General features: G+C 40.0%; 1 protein-coding gene and 1 pseudogene across 1 annotated transcript; one reads left to right on the forward strand and one right to left on the reverse strand.

The window, feature by feature from the left end:
- Positions 1-13,989: 13,989 nt before the first annotated feature.
- On the reverse strand, positions 13,990-15,668 carry LOC107023484. Its single transcript, XM_015224198.1, has 3 exons — positions 15,317-15,668; positions 14,528-14,623; positions 13,990-14,006 (listed from the first exon to the last, which is right to left on the reverse strand). The coding sequence occupies exons 1-3, from the start codon at positions 15,666-15,668 to the stop codon at positions 13,990-13,992; spliced, it is 465 nt and encodes a 154-aa protein (XP_015079684.1).
- A 4,019-nt stretch (positions 15,669-19,687) lies between these two features.
- Positions 19,688-20,820, forward strand: part of LOC107023502 — a 2,298-nt pseudogene continuing 1,165 nt past the window's right edge.

The raw sequence follows: 20,820 nt of genomic DNA on the forward strand, positions 1-20,820 counted from the left end.
ATATATATATATATATATATATATATATATATATATATATATATATATATATATATATCCTTTTTTTTTAGAAATGCCTCCTCTCACCTAGTCTCACCCTGAGGTTGAAATTCTCAATTTGCTCCTACATATAGTTTAGTCATAGATTATGAAGAGTTAGTGATTCGCGGCGAGGGAAGTCGCTTGGGCAAGCAGGTGTCAGTCATTGATGAGATGCCACAAGGTGCAGACTTTTACACGGTGGAACTGGTGAATGCCACCAATGAGTATTTGGCCCCGCAGAACCCCATGTCAGCCGTATACAAAATGATAGCCACGGGATGCTCCAGAATGGGTTCGACCCAGGTTTCGGATTGGGAAGAGATTCCCAAGGAATTATTGAGCCTGTTCCGGTCCTTGTTAAAGGATCCAGATATGGTTTGGGGTACATCCCCACAAATGACGATGTGATGATGAAGAAGAAAAGGGATCAAGAGTTGGCTAGGCCGATCCCACATCTGTATCAATCCTTTCCAATCCGGGAGTATGCCGAGCCTGAAGACTTTGGGGAAGGAATCTGTGACCTCTTCGAGGAGATCAATGCTATTGTCGAGGAGGAGGTCGAGTCAGCTGGTATTCGTGATGCTGAACCAGGGGAGGTGCTGCAGAACTGGACTTCCACGCCGATCCTGATGTCCCGAACTCTTCGGTAGAAAGGAGTTATTTTATGCACACTAAAATCGGTGGTTGTCCGGAGGAGACCCGAGACCCACCATTTCTGCATTTTTCTTAATTGTTCAAGTTTTCGAATTTTCGTTGTGATGTTCAAAAGGCAACATGGCCCCATGCCATGGCCAAAGTGTGCATTTCGTTTTAAATGAAAGCCTCTTTATTTTAACTTTACTTATTTAGTTGTTTGTCATACTTTACTTTCCTAATTTTGTCTGTTTATGATTTCAGTAACGTAAGTTACAGACCTGCCAATGTCATGTCATGTCATGGGCTAAATGAACAAAATGAGACAAATGACGACAAGGTTAACGACTATGAAGAAGAAAGTGGGGAACCAGATTATGTCGCCGAGGAATTTCGGCAGTTCGAGAATCAGCATAAACCAAATCTAGAGGAGACGGAAGCGGTGAATTTGGGAAGTTCGGAATGTGTCAAAGAGGTTAAGATCAGCACCCACCTGAATGAAACTCAGAAGGAGAGCCTGGTTCATTTGCTTGCCGAATACAGTGATGTGTTTGTTTGGGAAGTCGGTGATATGCAGGGGTTGAGTACCAATGTCGTATCTCATAAGCTACCTATCAACCCAGGGTTCGAGCCGGTGAAGCAAAAGACTCGAAAATTCAAGCCTGAACTGAGTTTGAAGATCAAGGAAGAAATCACCAAGCAAATAAAGTCTCGATTGGTGGAAGTAACACAATATCGAACCTGGTTGGCCAACGTCGTTCCGGTCGCCAAAAAGGACGGGAAAATCAGGATTTGTGTTGATTATAGAGATCTCAAAAAGGATAGTCCGAAGGATATTGACAACTGCGCCAAACATGAGATGCAGTCGTTTGTGGACTGTTACGCAGGCTATCACCAAATTTGATGGATGAGGAAGACGCGGAAAAAATGGCTTTCATTACACCTTGGGGTGTATATCACTACAGGGTGATGCCGTTCGGCCTCAAGAACGCCGGGGCCACTTACATGAGAGCCATGACGACTATTTTCCACGACATGATTCATAAGGAGATTGAAGTGTACGTGGACGATGTCATAATCAAATCCCGTGAGAGTTCAGATCATTTGACACACCTGAGAAAATTCTTTGAACGTTTGCGTCGGTACAACTTAAAGTTAAATCCCGCCAAATGCGCTTTTGGAGTCCCAGCTGGGAAGTTGTTGGGATTTATAGTCAGCAAAAAGGGTATTGAGCTTGACCCCTCCAAGATTAAAGCAATTCAAGAGTTACCTCCGCCGAAAACGAGAAAAGAGGTGATGAGTTTCTTAGGGAGGTTAAACTATATTAGCCGCTTTATAGCACAATCAACAGTGGTGTGTGAGCCCATTTTCAAGTTGCTGAAGAAAGACGCCCCGACTAAGTGGACTGAGGAGTGCCAAACTGCTTTCGATGCTATCAAGAGCTACTTGTCTAACCCACCGGTATTGGTTCCTCCACGAGAAGGGAGTCCTTTATTGCTGTATTTGTCTGTTTCAGATAGTGCCTTCGGATGTGTACTTGGCCAACACGACGAGACAGGAAAGAAGGAAAGGGCTATTTACTATATAAGCAAGAAGTTTACTCCGTACGAGTCTCGTTCCACTTTGCTGGAGAGAACGTGCTGTGCTCTGACGTGGCTTGCCCAGAAATTGAGACACTATTTGTCTTCGTATACTACATATCTCATTTCCAGAATGGATCCATTAAAGTACATTTTCCAGAAAGCGATGCCGACCGGGAAATTAGCTAAATGGCAAATGTTGTTGAGTGAGTTTGATATCGTGTATGTGACTCAGAAGGCAATAAAGGCCCAAGCTTTGGCAGATCATCTTGAAGAAAATCCTGTTGATGATGAATACGAACCACTCAAGACTTATTTTCACGATGAAGAAGTGTCATTTGTGGGTGAAGACATTTCTAAAGCATACCCAAGTTGGAGATTATTCTTTGACGGAGCGACAAATCATCAAGGTAAAGGTATCAGAGCAGTCTTAGTGTCAGAATCTGGTCAACAATATCCCATAGCAGGTAAGCTCCAATTTAATTGCACCAACAACATGGCCGAATACGAAGCTTGTATTCTTGGTTTGAAAATGGCCATCGACATGAATGTTTATTAGTTATTGGTCATTGGGGATGCAGACCTTTTGATTCGTCAGGTTCAAGGTGAATGGGCTGTGAAGAACCCGAAGATTATACCTTACGTACAGTATGTGCAGAAGCTGTGCAAAAGGTTTCGCAAGATCGAGTTCAGACATACTCCCAGAATACAAAATGAATTGGCCGATGCTCTTGCCACCATCGCTTCGATGATTAAACATCCGGATACAGATTACATCGACCCGCTGGATATAGAGCTGAAAGAACATCCAGTCCATTGTTCACATGTTGAATCAGAACCAGACGGTTTGCCTTGGTATTTTGACATAAAGAGGTACTTGGAGTCTGGGACTTATCCTGAAGATGCTACGACCAATCAAAAGAAGTCGATACGCCGTATGACTCTCAATTTCTTCCTAAGTGGAGAAAACCTATATAGGAGAACTCCAGATTTGGGTCTTCTAAGATGTGTGGATGCTGTTGAAGCTGTGAGGCTTATTGAACAGATACATGCCGGAATTTGTGGTACACATATGAATGGGCTCACTTTGGCAAGAAAGATCCTACGAGCCGGGTATTTCTGGATGACTATGGAGAATGACTGTTGCAAATTCGTGCAAAAATGCCACAAATGTCAAGTGCACGGTGATTTGATACGGGTGCCACCTCACGAGCTTAATTCTATGAGCTCACCTTGGCCATTTGTAGCTTGGGGAATGGATGTCATCGGTCCTATAGAGCCAGCCACTTCTAATGGACACAGATTCATCTTGGTTGCCATTGATTATTTCACCAAGTGGGTGGAAGCAGCCTCTTACAAGTCGGTAACCAAGAAAGTGGTGGCTGATTTTGTTCGCAACAACCTAATATGAAAATTTGGAGTGCTAGAATCCATCATTACTGATAACGGTGCAAATCTCAACAGTCATTTGATGAGAGAGATATGTGAGCAATTTAAGGTCACTCATCGGAATTCAACTGCTTATCGCCCCCAAATGAATGGAGCTGTAGAGGCCGCCAACAAGAATATCAAAAAGATCTTGAGGAAAATGATTGACAAACATCGAGGTTGGCATGAAATGTTGACATACGCTTTACTGGGTTATCGAACGACGGTCAGAACATCAACTGGTGCTACTCCATACTTGCTAGTATATGGAACAGAGGCAGTCATACCTGCTGAAGTTGAGATACCGTCACTGAGAATCATCCAAGAAGCTGAATTAAGTAACGCTGAATGGGTTATCAAACAGATTGATCAACTAACTTTGATTGATGAGAAGAGAATGGTTGCCGTCTGCCATGGCCAGTTGTATAGACAGAGAATGACTCGCGCCTTTTGACAAAAGAGTAAGAGCCAGAAGTTTTGAAGTTGGCCAGTTGGTTCTTAAGCGTATTTTTCCTCATCAAGACGAGTATAAAGGAAAGTTCGCGCCAAATTGGCAGGGTCCTTACATGGTTCGGAGAGTATTATCTGGAGGTGCTTTGGTCCTGTCAGAAATGGATGGAACTGTATGGCCCAAACCTATCAACTCAGATGCTGTCAAGAGATACTATGTGTGAAGTTTCATTTTGCATTTTCTGTCATTTACTTGTAATCGTTCTGTTTGCTTGTATTTGTTCAATTTGAATTCTAATCCCTCTTGTAATGAACTACGTCTGACCTGAATTCTCGAGAACGAGATACGTAGGCGGCCTATGTCGGCTTCGGTCACCCCATTTATCCCCTTTAATTATTGCTTTGTATCTGAACTGCGTTCGACCTGAATTCTCAATAATAAGATACGTAGGCAGCCTTTGTCGGCCTCGGTCGGTTTCTTCGTAAATTTTATTCTTGTTAACCATTAGGGGGAACTACGTTTGACCTGATTCCTGCCTCAATGGGATACGTAGGCGCCACAAGGGTTCGGTCATATCTCCCGTAAGATTTCTATTCCCCTTTACAATAGAAACTGGGACAAAATTTTGAGAGGGACTCAAAATTCTCCAGAAGAAGTTTCCTCTTCAGCAAGTCAAACTAAAGACTGCAACTGGGACAGAATTGAGAAGATCTCAAAATTCCGCGATCTGCTCAGTTACAATGAAAGATAAGCAAGACAGTAAACTGGGACAGAAATTTTGAGAATGGCCTCAAAATTTCATTATGGGCCTTACCTATAAGTCCGGAGTGACTCTGAAGACTCACCGGCAAATGATCAGATAGACCTCTGAGTGTCAGGCTCAAAGAAATTTGTTAAGCCTGATATGACGTGACTTGGCAGTGACCTTTTCAAGATACTATTTCTCTAAATTTTATTTCTCTTAAATTTTCCCTTTTACGTTTCATTTCTTTGGCATAAAAATTTTGTCTTGTCTATCAAGAGTTGGGAGATCGGAAAATCAACCGGAGATAGCGATACAAAGAGCAAACAACTGAAGAAATCAACACAGATCAGTACATCTTTAAAATTGACAATTTTTATGTGGATGCAGGTTTATAGCTTTGCTTTGAAATTGGCAAAATTCTTTCGACGAATGAACAAGGAGAACTCCAAAGAGGAAAAATTATCCCAAAATATGGCTTTCCTAGAAGCAAAAGGCATTTTATATCACTTATGTCGAAGACTTGGGAATAGGAATTGTTTATTTCAATCAATTTCCAACAATATGAAATTTACGAAGAGCGTCTAGCCAGATCAAAGGCGAATCAAACAGGAATCTTAAGGAAGAGTTTACGATTTCCGTAAAGGGCGCTATTTGCGTCACATTATCAAGCAAGATAGTCATTGTCAATCAGGACAATGCTTTACCCCAGAGGAGATAGTTATTTTATTGTTATTATCGACCAAGGCGATATATTACCTGGAGGTCGTCCTGCCGTTATCATCAACAGAGACGAGATGAATATTCATGCATTGCGAGTTAAAAATCATGCATCGCGAAAATCATGCATTGCGGAAAATCATGCATTGCGGAAAATCATGCATTGCGGAAAATCATGCATCGCGGAAAATCATTATGTGCGACGAGAAGATTTCATGCCTCGTCAAAATTTATACATCGCGGGAAGATTTCATACCTCGCTGAAATTTAGACATCGCGAGAAGACTTTATACCTCGCCGAAATCTATGCATTACGAGAAGAATCCAGGCCTCGTTGAAATCATGCATCGCGGAAAATCATGCATCGCGGAAAATCATGCATCGCGGAAATCATGCATCGCGAGTCGATAATTATGCACGACGAGAAGATTTCATGCCTCGTCAAAATTTATACATCGCGAGAAGATTTCATACGTCGCTGAAATTAGGACATCGAAAGAAGACTTTATACCTCGCCGAAATCTATGCATTACGAGAAGAATCCAGGCCTCGTTAAAAATCATGCATCGCGGAAAATCATGCATCGCGGAAATCATGCATCGCGAGACAATAATTATGCACGACGAGAAGATTTCATGCCTCGTCAAAATTTATACATCGCGAGAAGATTTCATACCTCGCTGAAATTTAGATATCGCGAGAAGAGTTCATACCTCGCAGGAATTTACGTATCGCAGGAAGATATTCATGCCCCGCAAGAAGACATACACGGATAAAGAAAGGGAAATCGTGTATCCCAAGAGGGATATTTATCCATTGGCCTCAACTACATTCTTTTATTTTGATAAAAGTAAACATCAGACATAAGCTTTATTTTAACATCAAATGAAGAGTACATTGAAGATTATATTGCAAACGCCAGACATAAGCTTTATTTGCTGTAAGTCAGACCGATCGAGTCGACGTCGAATATGGAGGAGAACAATGAAGTGTCGACATGGTAAAAAGACACTGTCTCCCATCCTAACTGCATTTTTTAAGCTGACGAGTTTTATCTCAATCTTTGTCGAGAGCATCCAAAAGGATGAATTCTCCAAAAATCACAGGTGCGGACGACATCAAAAAGGATGCAGCACCACGTGGAACTTTTCCTTAGCAGCGAACTGAGACACAGTCCGAAGAGGAATGTCAAACTCTTAGGATACGAGCAGGGGAGCGACTTCCACCACAATCGATCTTTAGTTTTGTCAGTTTCAGTCTCGCATCCGGAAGTTTTGATTTACAGGGAGCAACTGTCCAATCTGAGTGAGGATACAACAAGAGTTTTGGAAATTATGTCCGTGTAAGTTCTTACCTATGGATGTGAAAAGCTCCACATTCATGGCTAAGAGGTTACAAGCCTCCTTTTCATGCTCGTTTAATTTGTCATCTGTCCAAAACCGAAGGTTATCTAGCATAATAGATTTCCTTTTCAACCGATTGAGTCGAACTACACACAGCCTGATTCGTGAAGGTTTAAGGATATGTAGGCGGATTCAATGTTGAAAACTCGGCTGTATTCCAATACTCGCTCTCCAATTTTTTTTTCTCGAGTATTTTGATACCTTCATAGTTCGGTATCGAGGTACCTTTTAAATTCTTTCAAAGTCGTGCGTTAAATCAAGCTTATCGAACTACAAGTGGCCTGAGTTCTCATATAGCCTGAGATATGTAGGAAACCCGTGCAAGGGTTCGGCCATAATTCCTAAACCCTTCGCCAAATCCTCCCCTTAAAGATGATCGGAGTTGGTCAAAATTGGTTTGGTCAATTTCATTTTCCTCGTATTGCTTGCATCAATCCAAGTAAAATGAGGGACAGTTGTTGACACTCAATTTTGACCCTCCCTAGTATAAATTAGTTTTCGAGTTCCTTAAATCTCCAAACAATTTAAAATAATTAGTTTTATAGAATAAAGAATCTCGTTGATTAATTAATACAAATTCTCTTTATTTAAGGTTTAGACAAATTTACTATATTAACTCAATTTGGCTATTTATTAAATCTAACCCATCTTCCAACTTGACTCAGTTTTGGGCCATTTACAAAAAAAAAATCAAATCCAGGCCCACTTTAATTCCAGTAGCCCATTCCCTTTCCAACCCATTCCCTTTAAATTAATTTCCAGCCCATTCCCTTTAAATTAATTTCCAGCCCATTCCTCTTAATTTTCAGCCCAAAACCCCCTTCCTTACTAGCCCATTCCCTTTTAATTTAATTCCCAGCCCAAAACCCAATTCCTCTTTTTTCCCCTTTGTACCCAAACCGGCCCCATCTCCTTCTTCCTCTTCACCAGCGATTCCCAGAAAAATAAAAAAATAAAAAAAAAAGTAAAAACGCAGCCCTCTGTTCTTGCCTTTTCCGCGCGCAGCTTCAGCGTACAGCGCGTTCCCATCCCCTCTCCCCTTTCTCTCGTACGAATAGTACGCCTAGGTGTCGAAATCTCCTCTCCCCTCTCGTCCTTTCCCTCAAATCGGATGGCTATTCTCTTCAATCCGTTGAAATTGTACAAAGGTCATACTATTGACAGCTTTCATCCCTATCTTAAGGATTTCAAATTCAAATTGGGTGGGGAAATCGCGAATTTGCCCCAAACCTTCTTCATTTTTCCCCGCTCTCCACCCTTGAGAAATGGCTATATATATCGCCATCTCTTCACTGTTTGGAGGGGGTGGTTTTTTTTTTTGGCTGAAATTTTATTGTTACAAAAACACAAAGATAGTCGAAATTTTTGGAAGAAAGTTAAGGTAGAATTTTCGGAGGTTCTGACTTTATTCCTTCATGGTCTTCGGAGTTCGTTGAAGTTATCAGGTTGCCTTGTGGTCGTGGAAGGTCGTCTCCTTCGCCAGCACTGTCCGGTTCGCTGCTCGGAAAAGGTAATAGTTTTTCTTTCATTCATGCTTTAGTTCGATTCCAATCGTTATATATTGAACCTTCTTTGTTTGGTTGGCATGAGGCTTTAGCTGTGTTGTCCCTCCCTCTTAGGTTGGCTTATGTTTTCATGATCGAACGCGTCGGTTTGAAGCATCGTTATGTGACGTGTTGTTGCTTAATATGACTGTGCGAAGCTGTTTATAAATTGTCTAAGATCATTCTGACTTGTCATTGGCTGCAAATCGATTTTGTAACTCGTTTACGATTCAATTGTTACTATTTAGGAAGTATGTCGTTTCTATTCGGCAGTGACTTCTCTGCTCTTTACTGTCTATCTCGTTTGGTTGGTTGAGAAAGCTGAAAATTCAGTCATGAAGTTCGATATCATCTCTTATAGGTGATTTCAGCCTTCATACTCTGATATACGATGTGTTCTTTAAGTATTTCTAATAGTGTAAATCGTAAGGATTGAATATACGGCTGCCTTATCCCATCTTACTCTTTTCTTGTCTAAGCCTTTCTTTTATTTTCTTTAGCAAAAATGGCATGTATCGTTTATCTTGTTTATTGTTTATTGCCTGCTCCATTTTGCTTTTCATGAACTAGTGGCTGTCATTTTAGTATCTGTATGCCTTTATTTCAATGATTTTTTTTATTTTTTGCTTATGTGATTAGTTTGTAGGTTTGATATTGTTAGTTGCCTGGAAGGGTTGATTTTGTTTTTTTTTTGTTAGCATCTTTTCTAAGTAAGAAGATTGAACTGTAGTAAGCTGATATCCAAAGCTTTAAACATTCAAATTATATTTTGTTATGACTTGTCTTGAATATAAATGTGTGTCTGTGCGGCATGACAGGGTTATAATATTTTAAAACATGCATTGTGGCTTTATTTGCTTTTATTATCTTGGCTGCCCTTTCTTCTATTTGATTTACATTGCCTTAGTTATGCGTATAAATGCAGAAATGTTTTCATCGCTGACTGTTTTCTTTATGTTTCCTTTTGATCCGTTTCACGTGCATTCGCCATGAGTCCCCATGGATTTCATTCCCATCTCTTGCACTTCCTCATTGAGCCGTAAAGGCTCAAACCTCGATCCTCCTCGAGTCGTAGACCCTTCAAACAGGTGTATAGGTCGAAAACAGCAGAAAAGGCATTGCTGGAAATTGATTCTGGTTCATCAGAACCTGGAAAGCTGCTGGAAAATTACATTACAGGTGTTGCAGATAGCTGTACACCAGCTATATACACAGTGTATACACTGATATACAGGTGAAAATGCACAGGAAATCCAAGTTCGAAATCTGGGTTTGTTGCAGTGAAGATACGCTACTGAAAAGGAGTTTTCAACTTTTGAAAGTTGAAAAATAGGCTGATATACATCCTGTATGCACTGATATACCGACGCGATATATTATGAATGTGTGTGAAAAATACGAACTGCAGGTTAACGTACAGGGGCGCCGATTTTGATTAAAATACAGGACTAGGCAATGAATACGGACATAGGGTACAGCCCGTATACATTAGTATACATTTTGGGGCAACGATATACAATGGTTAAACAGGCTAAAAAATGATACAGGTACAATTACGCGGAAACGATGTGGGAAATACAGGGTGAATAGCGAGAAATGTGTATTCAAACAAATGCAGGGCTCAAAAAGTCCAATACGAAGTGTATACCTTGACTCTTTTACAGGAAATGGGCCAGGCCCCTTTTCAGCAACAATTTTAACAGGCCGTTTTGTTTTGCAGGATTTTTAAATTGTTAAAAAGGGCCCAATTTAAATGATTTAGTTTAGGACAGGTGGGCCAAAGCCCAATGGGATGAATTTGGGCAAAATCAAGCCCAAGTTCAAATATTTTTCCTCTTTATTTATTATTAGTTTGAATTAATTAATATTTTGGTAGAATTTTAATAATCTCCTAAAGTGCAGCCATTTTTCGTTATTTGAAATTTTATTATTTTGTTTACTTTTGTCACCATTTAGTTTTTAAAGTTAATTCCCTCTAATTATTTCCCTTTAGAAACAAATTTCTCTTTACTTGGTTAAAAATTTATTTTAAAAGTCATTCGGTCAAATCGCCGGTCAACCGCAAGTTAGCGGGCATCCCGAGGGCCTAACACCTTCTCGGGATGTACATTGAACTTCGAACCTTTTTTCAATTGATTTTATCTGTTTTGAATCTTTTGAAAATTTTAAATTTTTTCTTGATTTTATCAAAATTCAAGTGGCGACTCCGTAATTTGGAAGGTCGATTTTTCTTAAATAATAAGATTAATTGATTTTCCGAAACTTAGTCAATTTTTCCATTTTTAAACTAAATAGTAGTATTTTTTAAAGTAAGACACCTCTAAACACAAGTTAAGTGAATAAAATACGGGTACTCCTTACTCTCTATCTAAACCTCCACGCTACAGCCTAACAGTTTACCGAACACACAACTCAATAACCACAGTCTATCAGTTTACACATTCTCAATAACAACTCAATATTCAACAGTCACAAGCTTCACAGAGAAACAATCACAAGATCAGGAAAACACGTGTTCAAGTTTATCAATAATAAAATGTGCAATGCCATGAGATGCAATGTCAAATATAGTGATGCATGTCTTTCTTAACGATACACACCCGCTGTCTCTCAGTCCGGGACCCATTGGGGACATATCTGTCCATGCATCTGTCGCGGCGCACGACACGACCCTCGATAATAGTAACCGTCGCGGCGCGCGATACGTCCCTCGAAATATAATATCCATCGCGGCGCGTGATACGACCCTCGAAATGGTACCTCCTCTTATCACAAAACTCTTATCACAACCATATTTCAAGTGCAGTTTGACTTACATACTAAAATAAAAATGAGGAGATAGCCATTTTGATAACAAAGCACAATTTGCAACAAGTAATACAACACCAACAAGTAAGAAACAAGTCTCCAATCATTCTCAACATCATACAAGGAAATACACGAATTTTGTACGCTTAACAAGAGTTTAGAAATCCCCTTGCCTTAGCCAATCGAATAATGACTCTTGGACTTGAGCCTTCCCTTTCCGTTGAGCTTCTGAACCAATGGAATCTATTCAAGTATATATTCACAATAAGGTTTCAGAACTAACAACGCTCAGACTTTTATGTGTTTAACCTTGAACTAAAAATACACCCCAAATTTATAATCAAGTTTATAATTCTTGATGTCAATTAAAATTTCCACTATCATAGTTTTCAAGTTTCAAAATTAGGATTGCATCCCAAATTTTTCGAACGTCATAATTTAAATGGTACTCACAAAATCTTATTCATCTAATATTTAAATTACATACCAATATATCAAAACTTGAACCATAATATAATAACTAATATTCTGAAATTTACGCCTAATGATGCCATTAACGTATTCTGCACTATATATTTTTTCCCCTTTCAACCCACTAATGATTGGCTCATTATGAACCAATCATTGACCCACTAATGATTGGCTCATCATGAACTAATCATTTATCCAAATGATTCAAAAGATTCCATAATTTCTAACTATTCACGTGATTTTCTGTTCTGCATTTTTTTTTACTCATATGCAATCTTCATTTATTATTATACACACATATTATATAATATTGCTATATGCACACATCTATGTGCAGAAATCAAGAAAATTAAAGGAAAATAAAACTTACCTTAAGCAGTTCGTAAGCCGCAAGTGCAGAGAAACCCTTCGCCCCTTTTTTTTTCTTTTCCTTATTTATTTTTTTTGAATTATTTATGTACTAAAAGTGGCGAAACTTTACCCATTTTTTTTATTAAATAGTCTAAAAGGTATAAGGTCTTAAAATTTTTATCACTTTAGCCTATTAACTATTAATTTAATCAATTATCTACAATTATTCATCCATTAATTAACTCAAGTTAAGCAAATATTCAAAATTTCCAAAAATGACCTTTCGGGTCATTACATTATCCACCACAAAAAAACATGTTCGTCCTCGAACATAATGTAAAAGAAAGTACCTAATGTTTCAAAAAGTTGTGGATATCTAGCACGCATGTCAGACTCTGTCTCCCAAGTTGCCTCCCCCGCAGATCGGTGCTTCCATTGCACTTTCACTGAAGCAATCTCCTTGGTCCTAAGCTTTCGAACATGTCTATCCAAAATAGCTATAGGCTCCTCCTCAAATGTCAAGTCTGGACCCAACTCCATGGAGTCAAGTGAAAGCACATGAGATTCATCTGGAATATACTTCCGAAGCATAGAGACATGAAAAACAGGATGAACTACCGACAAACTAGGTGGCAAGGCCAACTTATAGGCCACCTCTCCTACTCGGCTCAAAATCTCAAAAGGTCCAATGAACCTAGGGCTAAGTTTGCCCTTCTTTCCAAACCTCATCACACCCTTCATGGGTGATACTCGGAGCCAAACATGATCACCCTCCATAAACACTAAGGCTCTAATTCTCCGGTCTGCATAACTCTTCTGTCGGCTCTGAGCTGTCAATAATCTATACTGAATCATACGGACTTGCTCCATAGCATCTCTAAGCAAGTCTGTATCCAAAGAGTCCATCTTCGCCGAATCAAACCAACCAATCGGAGACATACATCGTCTTTCATACAACGCCTCAAATGGGTCCATCTGGATACTAGAGTGATAACTGTTATTATAGGCAAACTCCGCTAAGGATTAATGTTGATCCCATCTAGCACCAAAATCGATCACACACGCTCGAAGCATATCTTCCAATACCTGAATGGTTCGCTCAGATTGACCATCTGTCTGAGGGTGAAATGCCGTACTCATATCTAACTGAGTACCCAGACCATGTTGTAATGCCTTCCAAAAATGAGAAGTAAATAGTGAACCCCGATCTGATATGATAGAAATCGGAACTCCATGTAGTCGCACAATCTGACTGATATATAGCTCGGCTAACTTTTTTGCCGAATACTTCACCCGAACCGGAATAAAGTGGGCAGACTTGGTCAGCCTATCAACAATAACCCAAATGGAGTCATAACCACTCGCTGTGGTAGGTAAACCCACAACAAAGTCCATAGTAATCCGCTCCCACTTCCAAGTAGGAATAGGCATCCTCTGAGATACACCCCCGGGCCGCTGGTGCTCACATTTGACCTGCTGGCAAGTCAAACAACTCGAAAAAAAGTCTATAATATCTCTCTTCATCCCACACCACCAGTAATGCTGACTCAGATCATGATACATCTTCGCTGCTCCCGGATGGATGGAATACCGAGAACAATGGGCCTCCTCAAGGATCAATCTAATCAAATCACCTGTCTTAGGCACACAAATCCTGCCTCCGATCCTCAAGACACCATCAGAATCAAGGACAGCCTCCTTAGCTTCCCCTCTCAATACTTTGTCTCGAATGAGACATAACTTTTCATCATTAAACTGGTGTGCACGGATCTGCTCGACTAAAGAAGATCGAGCCTCAATAAAAGCAATCATCCCATCACTCTCCTCTGAGATCTGCAATCGGAAGAGACTGTTAGCTAACAATTGAACATCTCTAGCTAATGGTCTCTCCTAAATACTAAGAGATGCAAGACTCCCCATGCTATGAGTCTTCCTACTCAAAGCATCGGCCACAACATTGGCCTTCCCCGGATGATACAGAATGGTCACATCATAGTCCTTCAGCAACTCAAGCCATCTCCGCTGCCTCAAGTTCAAATCTCTCTGACTAAAGATATACTGAAGACTCCGATGATCAGTGAAGATCTCACAATGCACTCCATACAAATAATGACGCCATAACTTAAGTACAAATACCACAGCCGCCAACTCCAGATCATGAGTAGGGTAGTTCTTCTCATGGGACTTCAATTGCCTAGAAGCATAAGCAATCACTTTCCCCTTCTGCATCAACACACCACCCAATCCAACTCCTGAAGCATCACAATACACTGTAAAGTCTACACCCTCCTCAGGTAGAGTCAACACAGGAGCTGAAGTCAACAAAGTCTTGAGTTTTTGAAAGCTCTGCTCACACTCATCAGACCACTGAAAACGCACATCCTGTCGAGTCAATCTAGTTAATGGAGCTGCAATAGTAGAGAAACTCTGAACAAATCGTCGATAGTAGCCTGCCAATCCCACAAAACTCCGAATCTCAGTAGGTGAAGTAGGTCGCGTCCAACCTCTAACTGCCTCAATTTCGGTCGGATCTACTCTAATACCCTCCTTGGACACCACGTGTCCCAAGAATGTCACAGAAGTAAGCCAGAACTCACACTTTGAGAACTTGGCATACAATTTCTCTTCTCTCAACCTCTGAAGTACAATCCTCAGGTGTCGGACATGGTCCTCTTCAGTCTTGGAGTAAACTAAGATGTCATCGATAAAAAACAATCACAAAAGAATCAAGGTATGGTCGAAACACCCCATTCATCAACTCCATGAATGCTGCTGGGGCATTAGTCAATCCGAATGACATCACTAGAAACTCATAATGCCCATACCGAGTTCGAAAAGCTGTCTTAGGGATATCTGATGCCCTAATCTTCAACTGATGATACCCAGACCTCAAATTAATTTTACAGAACAATGATGCTCCCTGTAACTGATCAAATAAGTCATCAATACGCGGAAGAGGATACTTATTCTTCATTGTTACCTTGTTCAACTGTTTGTAATCAATACACAGTCTCATAGTCCCATCCTTCTTCTTACAAACAATACAGGGGCACCCCAAGGTGACACACTAGGGCGAATAAAACCCTTACTCAATAAATCTTGCAACTGATCCTTCAATTCTTTCAACTCTGCTGGAGCCATACGGCATGGAGGGATAGAAATAGGTTTAGTGCCCGGCTCCAAATCAATAGCAAAATCGATATCCCTATCGGGAGGAACACCTGGAAAGTCAGAAGGAAATACATCGGGAAACTCCTGAACCACGGGAACAGAGTCGTCCATGGGAGGTGGTTCAACACTAGTATCCCGAATAAACGCTAAGTAAGACAAACACCCCCTCTCCACCAATCTCTGAGCACGGATAAAAGAGATAACCTTGCTAGGATAAGAACAACTAACACTCTTCCACTCAACCCTCGGAACACCAGGCATTGCTAAAGTCACAGTCTTAGTATTACAATCAAGGACAACGTGATAAACAGAAAGCCAATCCATACCGAAGATAACATCAAAGTCTACCATCCCCAGAATGATTAAGTCTACCCAAGTGTCATACCCAGCCAAAGAAACAAGACAGGATCGTTACACTCGATCCACCACTAAGGGCTTACCCACGGGTGTAGAAACACGAATAGGTACAGTCATGCTATCACATATCATATCAAAATTAGCAGCAAAATACGTAGACACATAAGAGAATCTAGAACCTGGATCAAACAACACAGACGCAGGTCGATGGCATACTGGGATGATATCTGTAATAACAACATCAGAGGTCTCCACCTCAGGTCTCCCAGGGAAAGCATAGCAGTGGGCTCCTCGTCAACCTCCAGCTTGGGTGGTACCTCTACCCCCACTCTGCTGAGCTGCAACACCACTACTAGAAACTCTATCACCTCTACCTGACTGAACTCTGCCACGACCTCTACCCTGTGGAGCTGGTGGTCTAGTCTGGAATGAAGAATTAGGTTGAGGCCTACCACGACCCCTTTGAGAAGTACACTGCCGCATTAGATGATCGGGATCCCCACAAGTAAAACAAAATCTCTGACCTGGGAACTGCTGTGTGGACTCTGAAAACCCATTATAATTGCCTCGCTCTGTAGGTCGCTGCTGTGAACCGTACGACCCGTGACCCGGGCTATAAGAACCCCTAGATGTCTGGCCACCTCAAATGTCGGCATAGATGCATGAATAGGTCTCCGCTGCTGAAAAGAACCACTCACTCTCTGTGATCCCCTACCTCCAGATGAGGCACCATGAAACTGGCCTGATATACGGGCCCTTTTAGGGTCCCCAAACTCCTCTCTCTCCATCAATTCCGCCTCTTTGGCGGCGCTCACAATGGACTGGAAAGAAGTCCCCTCCCTAGATGTCCGAAACACAGCTGACCTGATAGAGAAAGTCAATCCCCTCACAAATCTGCGGATCCTCTCTGTCTCATTTGGAATAATGGCCAACGCATGCCTAGACAACTGGCAAAAACGCGCCTCATACTCTGTAACCGATAAACCATCCTGTCTCAGACTCTCAAACCTCAAGCGACTCTCCTCTCTCACGCTCCATGGGATAAAACGATCTTGGAATGCGCTAGCAAACTGCTCCCAAGTCACTGGAGGAGATCCAACTGGCAAACATCCCGAATAAGTCCTCCACCAGTCTCTCGCTGGTCCACGAAGCTGGAGTGTAGCATATCGAACCCCATGTGACTCAGCTAATCCAACCACCTCTAGTAACTCTCGGCAGGTAGTTAGAAACTCATGAGCGTCCTCGCTCTTCCCACCCTGAAACTGAGGTGGGTCCATCTTTCGAAATCTCTCATACCTACGCTGCTCATCCTCTGTCAGAACAACCATCGATGCAACTTGACCCCCAACTGCTGGTGCAACATCATTCTGAACCGCGGGATCTACTGGTAGTTGCCCCACCGTATCATGAACAACTGGAGCTTGCTGCTGCTCTTGGGTCTGAGCCCCCTCTCTGGTACGAGAGTCATGTGGTGTGGTAGTCGCACCACCACCCTGATAAAAGCCCTCTAGCACACTTAACACCCTCAATAGTGTATCCTGAAGCAAGGGGTGACTACAGGCTCTGGAAGACCTGGTCCTCTCTGCCATCAATCTGAGGTTCTGTAGAGACCTCTCTAGCACGATCTCTCACTGGTGCTGCTCCACGTCTACGACCTCTGGCTACTGTCGTACTACTAGCACGACCTCTAGCTCGAGATCTACCCCTACCTCTAGCTGGGGCCTCAACAACTGCCTCGGGAAGTGCCTCCCCTCTACCACCAGTAACATTAGTGCTAGTCCTCGTCATCTGTCAAAAGAGTATACAACAACTCAGTACTAAAGAAGGTGACTACGCACGATGAGAAACAATGAATAAAAAGAATTTTCCTAGTAATCCTTATAGCCTCTCCGAGACAAGTACAGACGTCTCCGTACTGATCCTTTAGACTCTATGTAGACTCGGTTTGTATACACGTGAGACCTATGAACCTGGGGCTCTGATACAATTTTGTCACGACCCAAAAATCGGTGTGATGGCACACGTCTTATCCCACCAAGACAAGTCAGCCTAAAACCCAATATCTAACAAAGTGCGGAAGTAAATGACAATCCAACAACAATTTCTATTATGAAACCAAGTCATATTAATTCAATTCCCAAAACCAGGTTGTCACGTGCACAAGCCTCTAATGTAAATATTAGAATTGAAATAAGATAGAATTCTAAGATGAAGTTGTCTTTCAAGTAAAAACAAAGTCATAAACTGGAGTAGGAAAGGTCGCTGAGATGACAAGCAACTACCTCACAACACTCCACAAGATGCCTCAGAAACGAAAAGAATGACAGGTATCACGAAGGTCCGGCTCGTAACCTACAAAAATTTGTATAAGCAAGGGGTGAGTACCAAACCACGCGGTACCCAACAAGCAAACCTCTAAACACAAGTTAAGTGAATAAAATACGGGTACTCCTTACTCTCTATCTAAACGTCCACGCTACAGCCTAACAGTTTACCAAACACACAACTCAATAACCACACTCTATCAGTTTACACATTCTCAATAACAACTCAATATTCCAAAGTCACAAGCTTCACAGAAAAAAATCACAAGATCAGCAAAACACGTGTTCAAGTTCATCAATAATAAAATGTGCAATGCCATTAGATGCAATGTCAAATATAGTGATGCATGTCTTTCTTAACGATACACACACGCTGTCTCTCAGTCCGGGACCCATGGGGGACATATCTGTCCTTAAATCTGTCGCGGCGCACGACACGACCCTGGATAATAGTAATCGTCGCGGCGCGCGATACGTCCCTCGAAATATAATATCCATCGCGGCGCGCGATACGACCCTCGAAATGGTACCTCCTCTTATCACATAACTCTTATCACAACCATGTTTCAAGTGCAGTTTGACTTACATACTAAAATAAAAATGAGGAGATATCCATTTTTATAACAAAGCACAATTTGCAACAAGTAATACAACACCAACAAGTAACCAACAAGTCTCCAATCATTCTCAACATCATACAAAGAAATGCACGAATTTTGTACGCTTAACAAGAGTTTAGAAATCCACTTGCCTTAGCCAATCGAATAATTACTCTTGGACTTGAGCCTTCCCTTTCCGTTGAGCTTCTGAACCAATGGAATCTATTCAAGTATATATTCACAATAAGGTTTCAGAACTAACAACCTCACACTTTTGTGTGTTTAACCTTGAACTAAAAATACACCCCAAATTTATAATCAAGTTTATAATTCTTGATGTCAATTGAAATTTCCACTATCATAGTTTTCAAGTTTCAAAATTAGGATTGCATCCCAAATTTTTCGAACGTCATAATTTATATGGTACTCACAAAATATTATTCATCTAATATTTAAATTACATACCAATATATCAAAACTTGAACCATAATATAATAACTAATATTCTGAAATTTACGCCTAATGATGCCATTAACGTATTCTGCACTATATTTTTTCCCCTTTCAACCCACTAATGATTGGCTCATTATGAACCAATCATTGACCCACTAATGATTGGCTCATCATGAACCAATCATTGATCCAAATGATTCCATAATTTCTAACTATTCACGTGATTTTCTGTTCTGCATTTTTTTTTACTCATATGCAATCTTCATTTGTTATTATACACACATATATATAATTTATTATATAATATTGCTATATGCACACATCTATGTGCAGAAATGAAGAAAATTAAAGGAAAAGAAAACTTACCTTAAGCAGTTCGTAAGCCGCAAGTGCAGAGAAACCCTTCGCCCCTTTTTTTTTCTTTTCCTTATTTNTTTATGTACTAAAAGTGGTGAAACTTTACCCATTTTTTTTTTATTAAATAGTCTAAAAGGTATAAGGTCTTAAAATTTTTATCACTTTAGCCCATTAACTATTAATTTAATCAATTATCTAGAATTATTCATCCATTAATTAACTCAAGTTAAGCAAATATTCAAAATTTCCAAAAATGACCTTCCGGGTCATTACAGAGGGTAACAAGTTGCTAGATCCGACTGGGTCTGATACTTGTCAGCCATTAACAGTTATTAATGAGGTGGTTGAAGTGAGTGTTAATGTCGCCAAAAAGAGAAGTTCAGCCAACCGAAAAAAATGGTAAGGAAATTGTTGAACCAAGTTCTGGTGTTGATGGAGCCGAAGTTAGAAGAGCATCAAAACATGAGGTACATAAATAGACAGAGAGAGAAAGGAGAAAGAAGATGCAGATCCTATTCGAGACTCTTCATGCTTTGGTTCCCAACCTCCCTTCTAAGGTAAAAAGTTATTTTTACATGACATATCTTATATTTTATTATCCGATATCTTATTAATTATCAACAAGGATATAATTCAATAAATTTTGTGATAATCTGAAACATTTTTTTTGTCATTTTTCTTTTATTGTCTTCTGCAAAATTAATAATCATAATCAACTAATTAAAAATTATTCGAAAATGAAGAGTATTTTTTTAGATCAAATAGAAACTTGTAAAATAATTTAAAAGTTACTTGTTTGTTTGATTCTTTATGGCAATTACATATGATAACCCTTTAATTTTCATATGTTATTGTTTCGTATTTTTAACTTTCTAAATTGAGTAGATAAATCTTTGGAGAATCATTTTAGGAAGCTTCCTAAAGTAGACATGATTCTCTTTTTAGAAAGCTTACTAAAGGAGACATGATGAAAATGTAACTTGGGCCCTTCAAATTTTGGGGCCTAATAGACCCTTGACACAATTGAAATAAATTTATTTGGTGATATACACATTTTCCTTATTATTGAGTTATACATATCTACTTGTTGATTTCAAAAATAAATAATAAAATATGTTTTACTTACCCAAAAAAAAGAAGAGAATAAAACGCTATAGAACTCCAATTTTTTCGCATATATAGTTACAAAAAAAACTCCATAAATTTCTTGTTTTTTCTCTTTTGGCATAAGAATATGAAGTTTTCAACAATTATACTAATTCCATTCTAAATTTGTCAAAAAAAGTATTTTCTTAATCCGTATAATTATAAGATATTTGTGACTCAGATGCGTAATAAACATAATTTAAAAATTAATAATTCAAAATTATAATTATATATATATAT

This window comes from Solanum pennellii, chromosome 1 (genome assembly GCF_001406875.1).
Source record: "Solanum pennellii chromosome 1, SPENNV200".
Taxonomy (NCBI): domain Eukaryota; kingdom Viridiplantae; phylum Streptophyta; class Magnoliopsida; order Solanales; family Solanaceae; genus Solanum; species Solanum pennellii.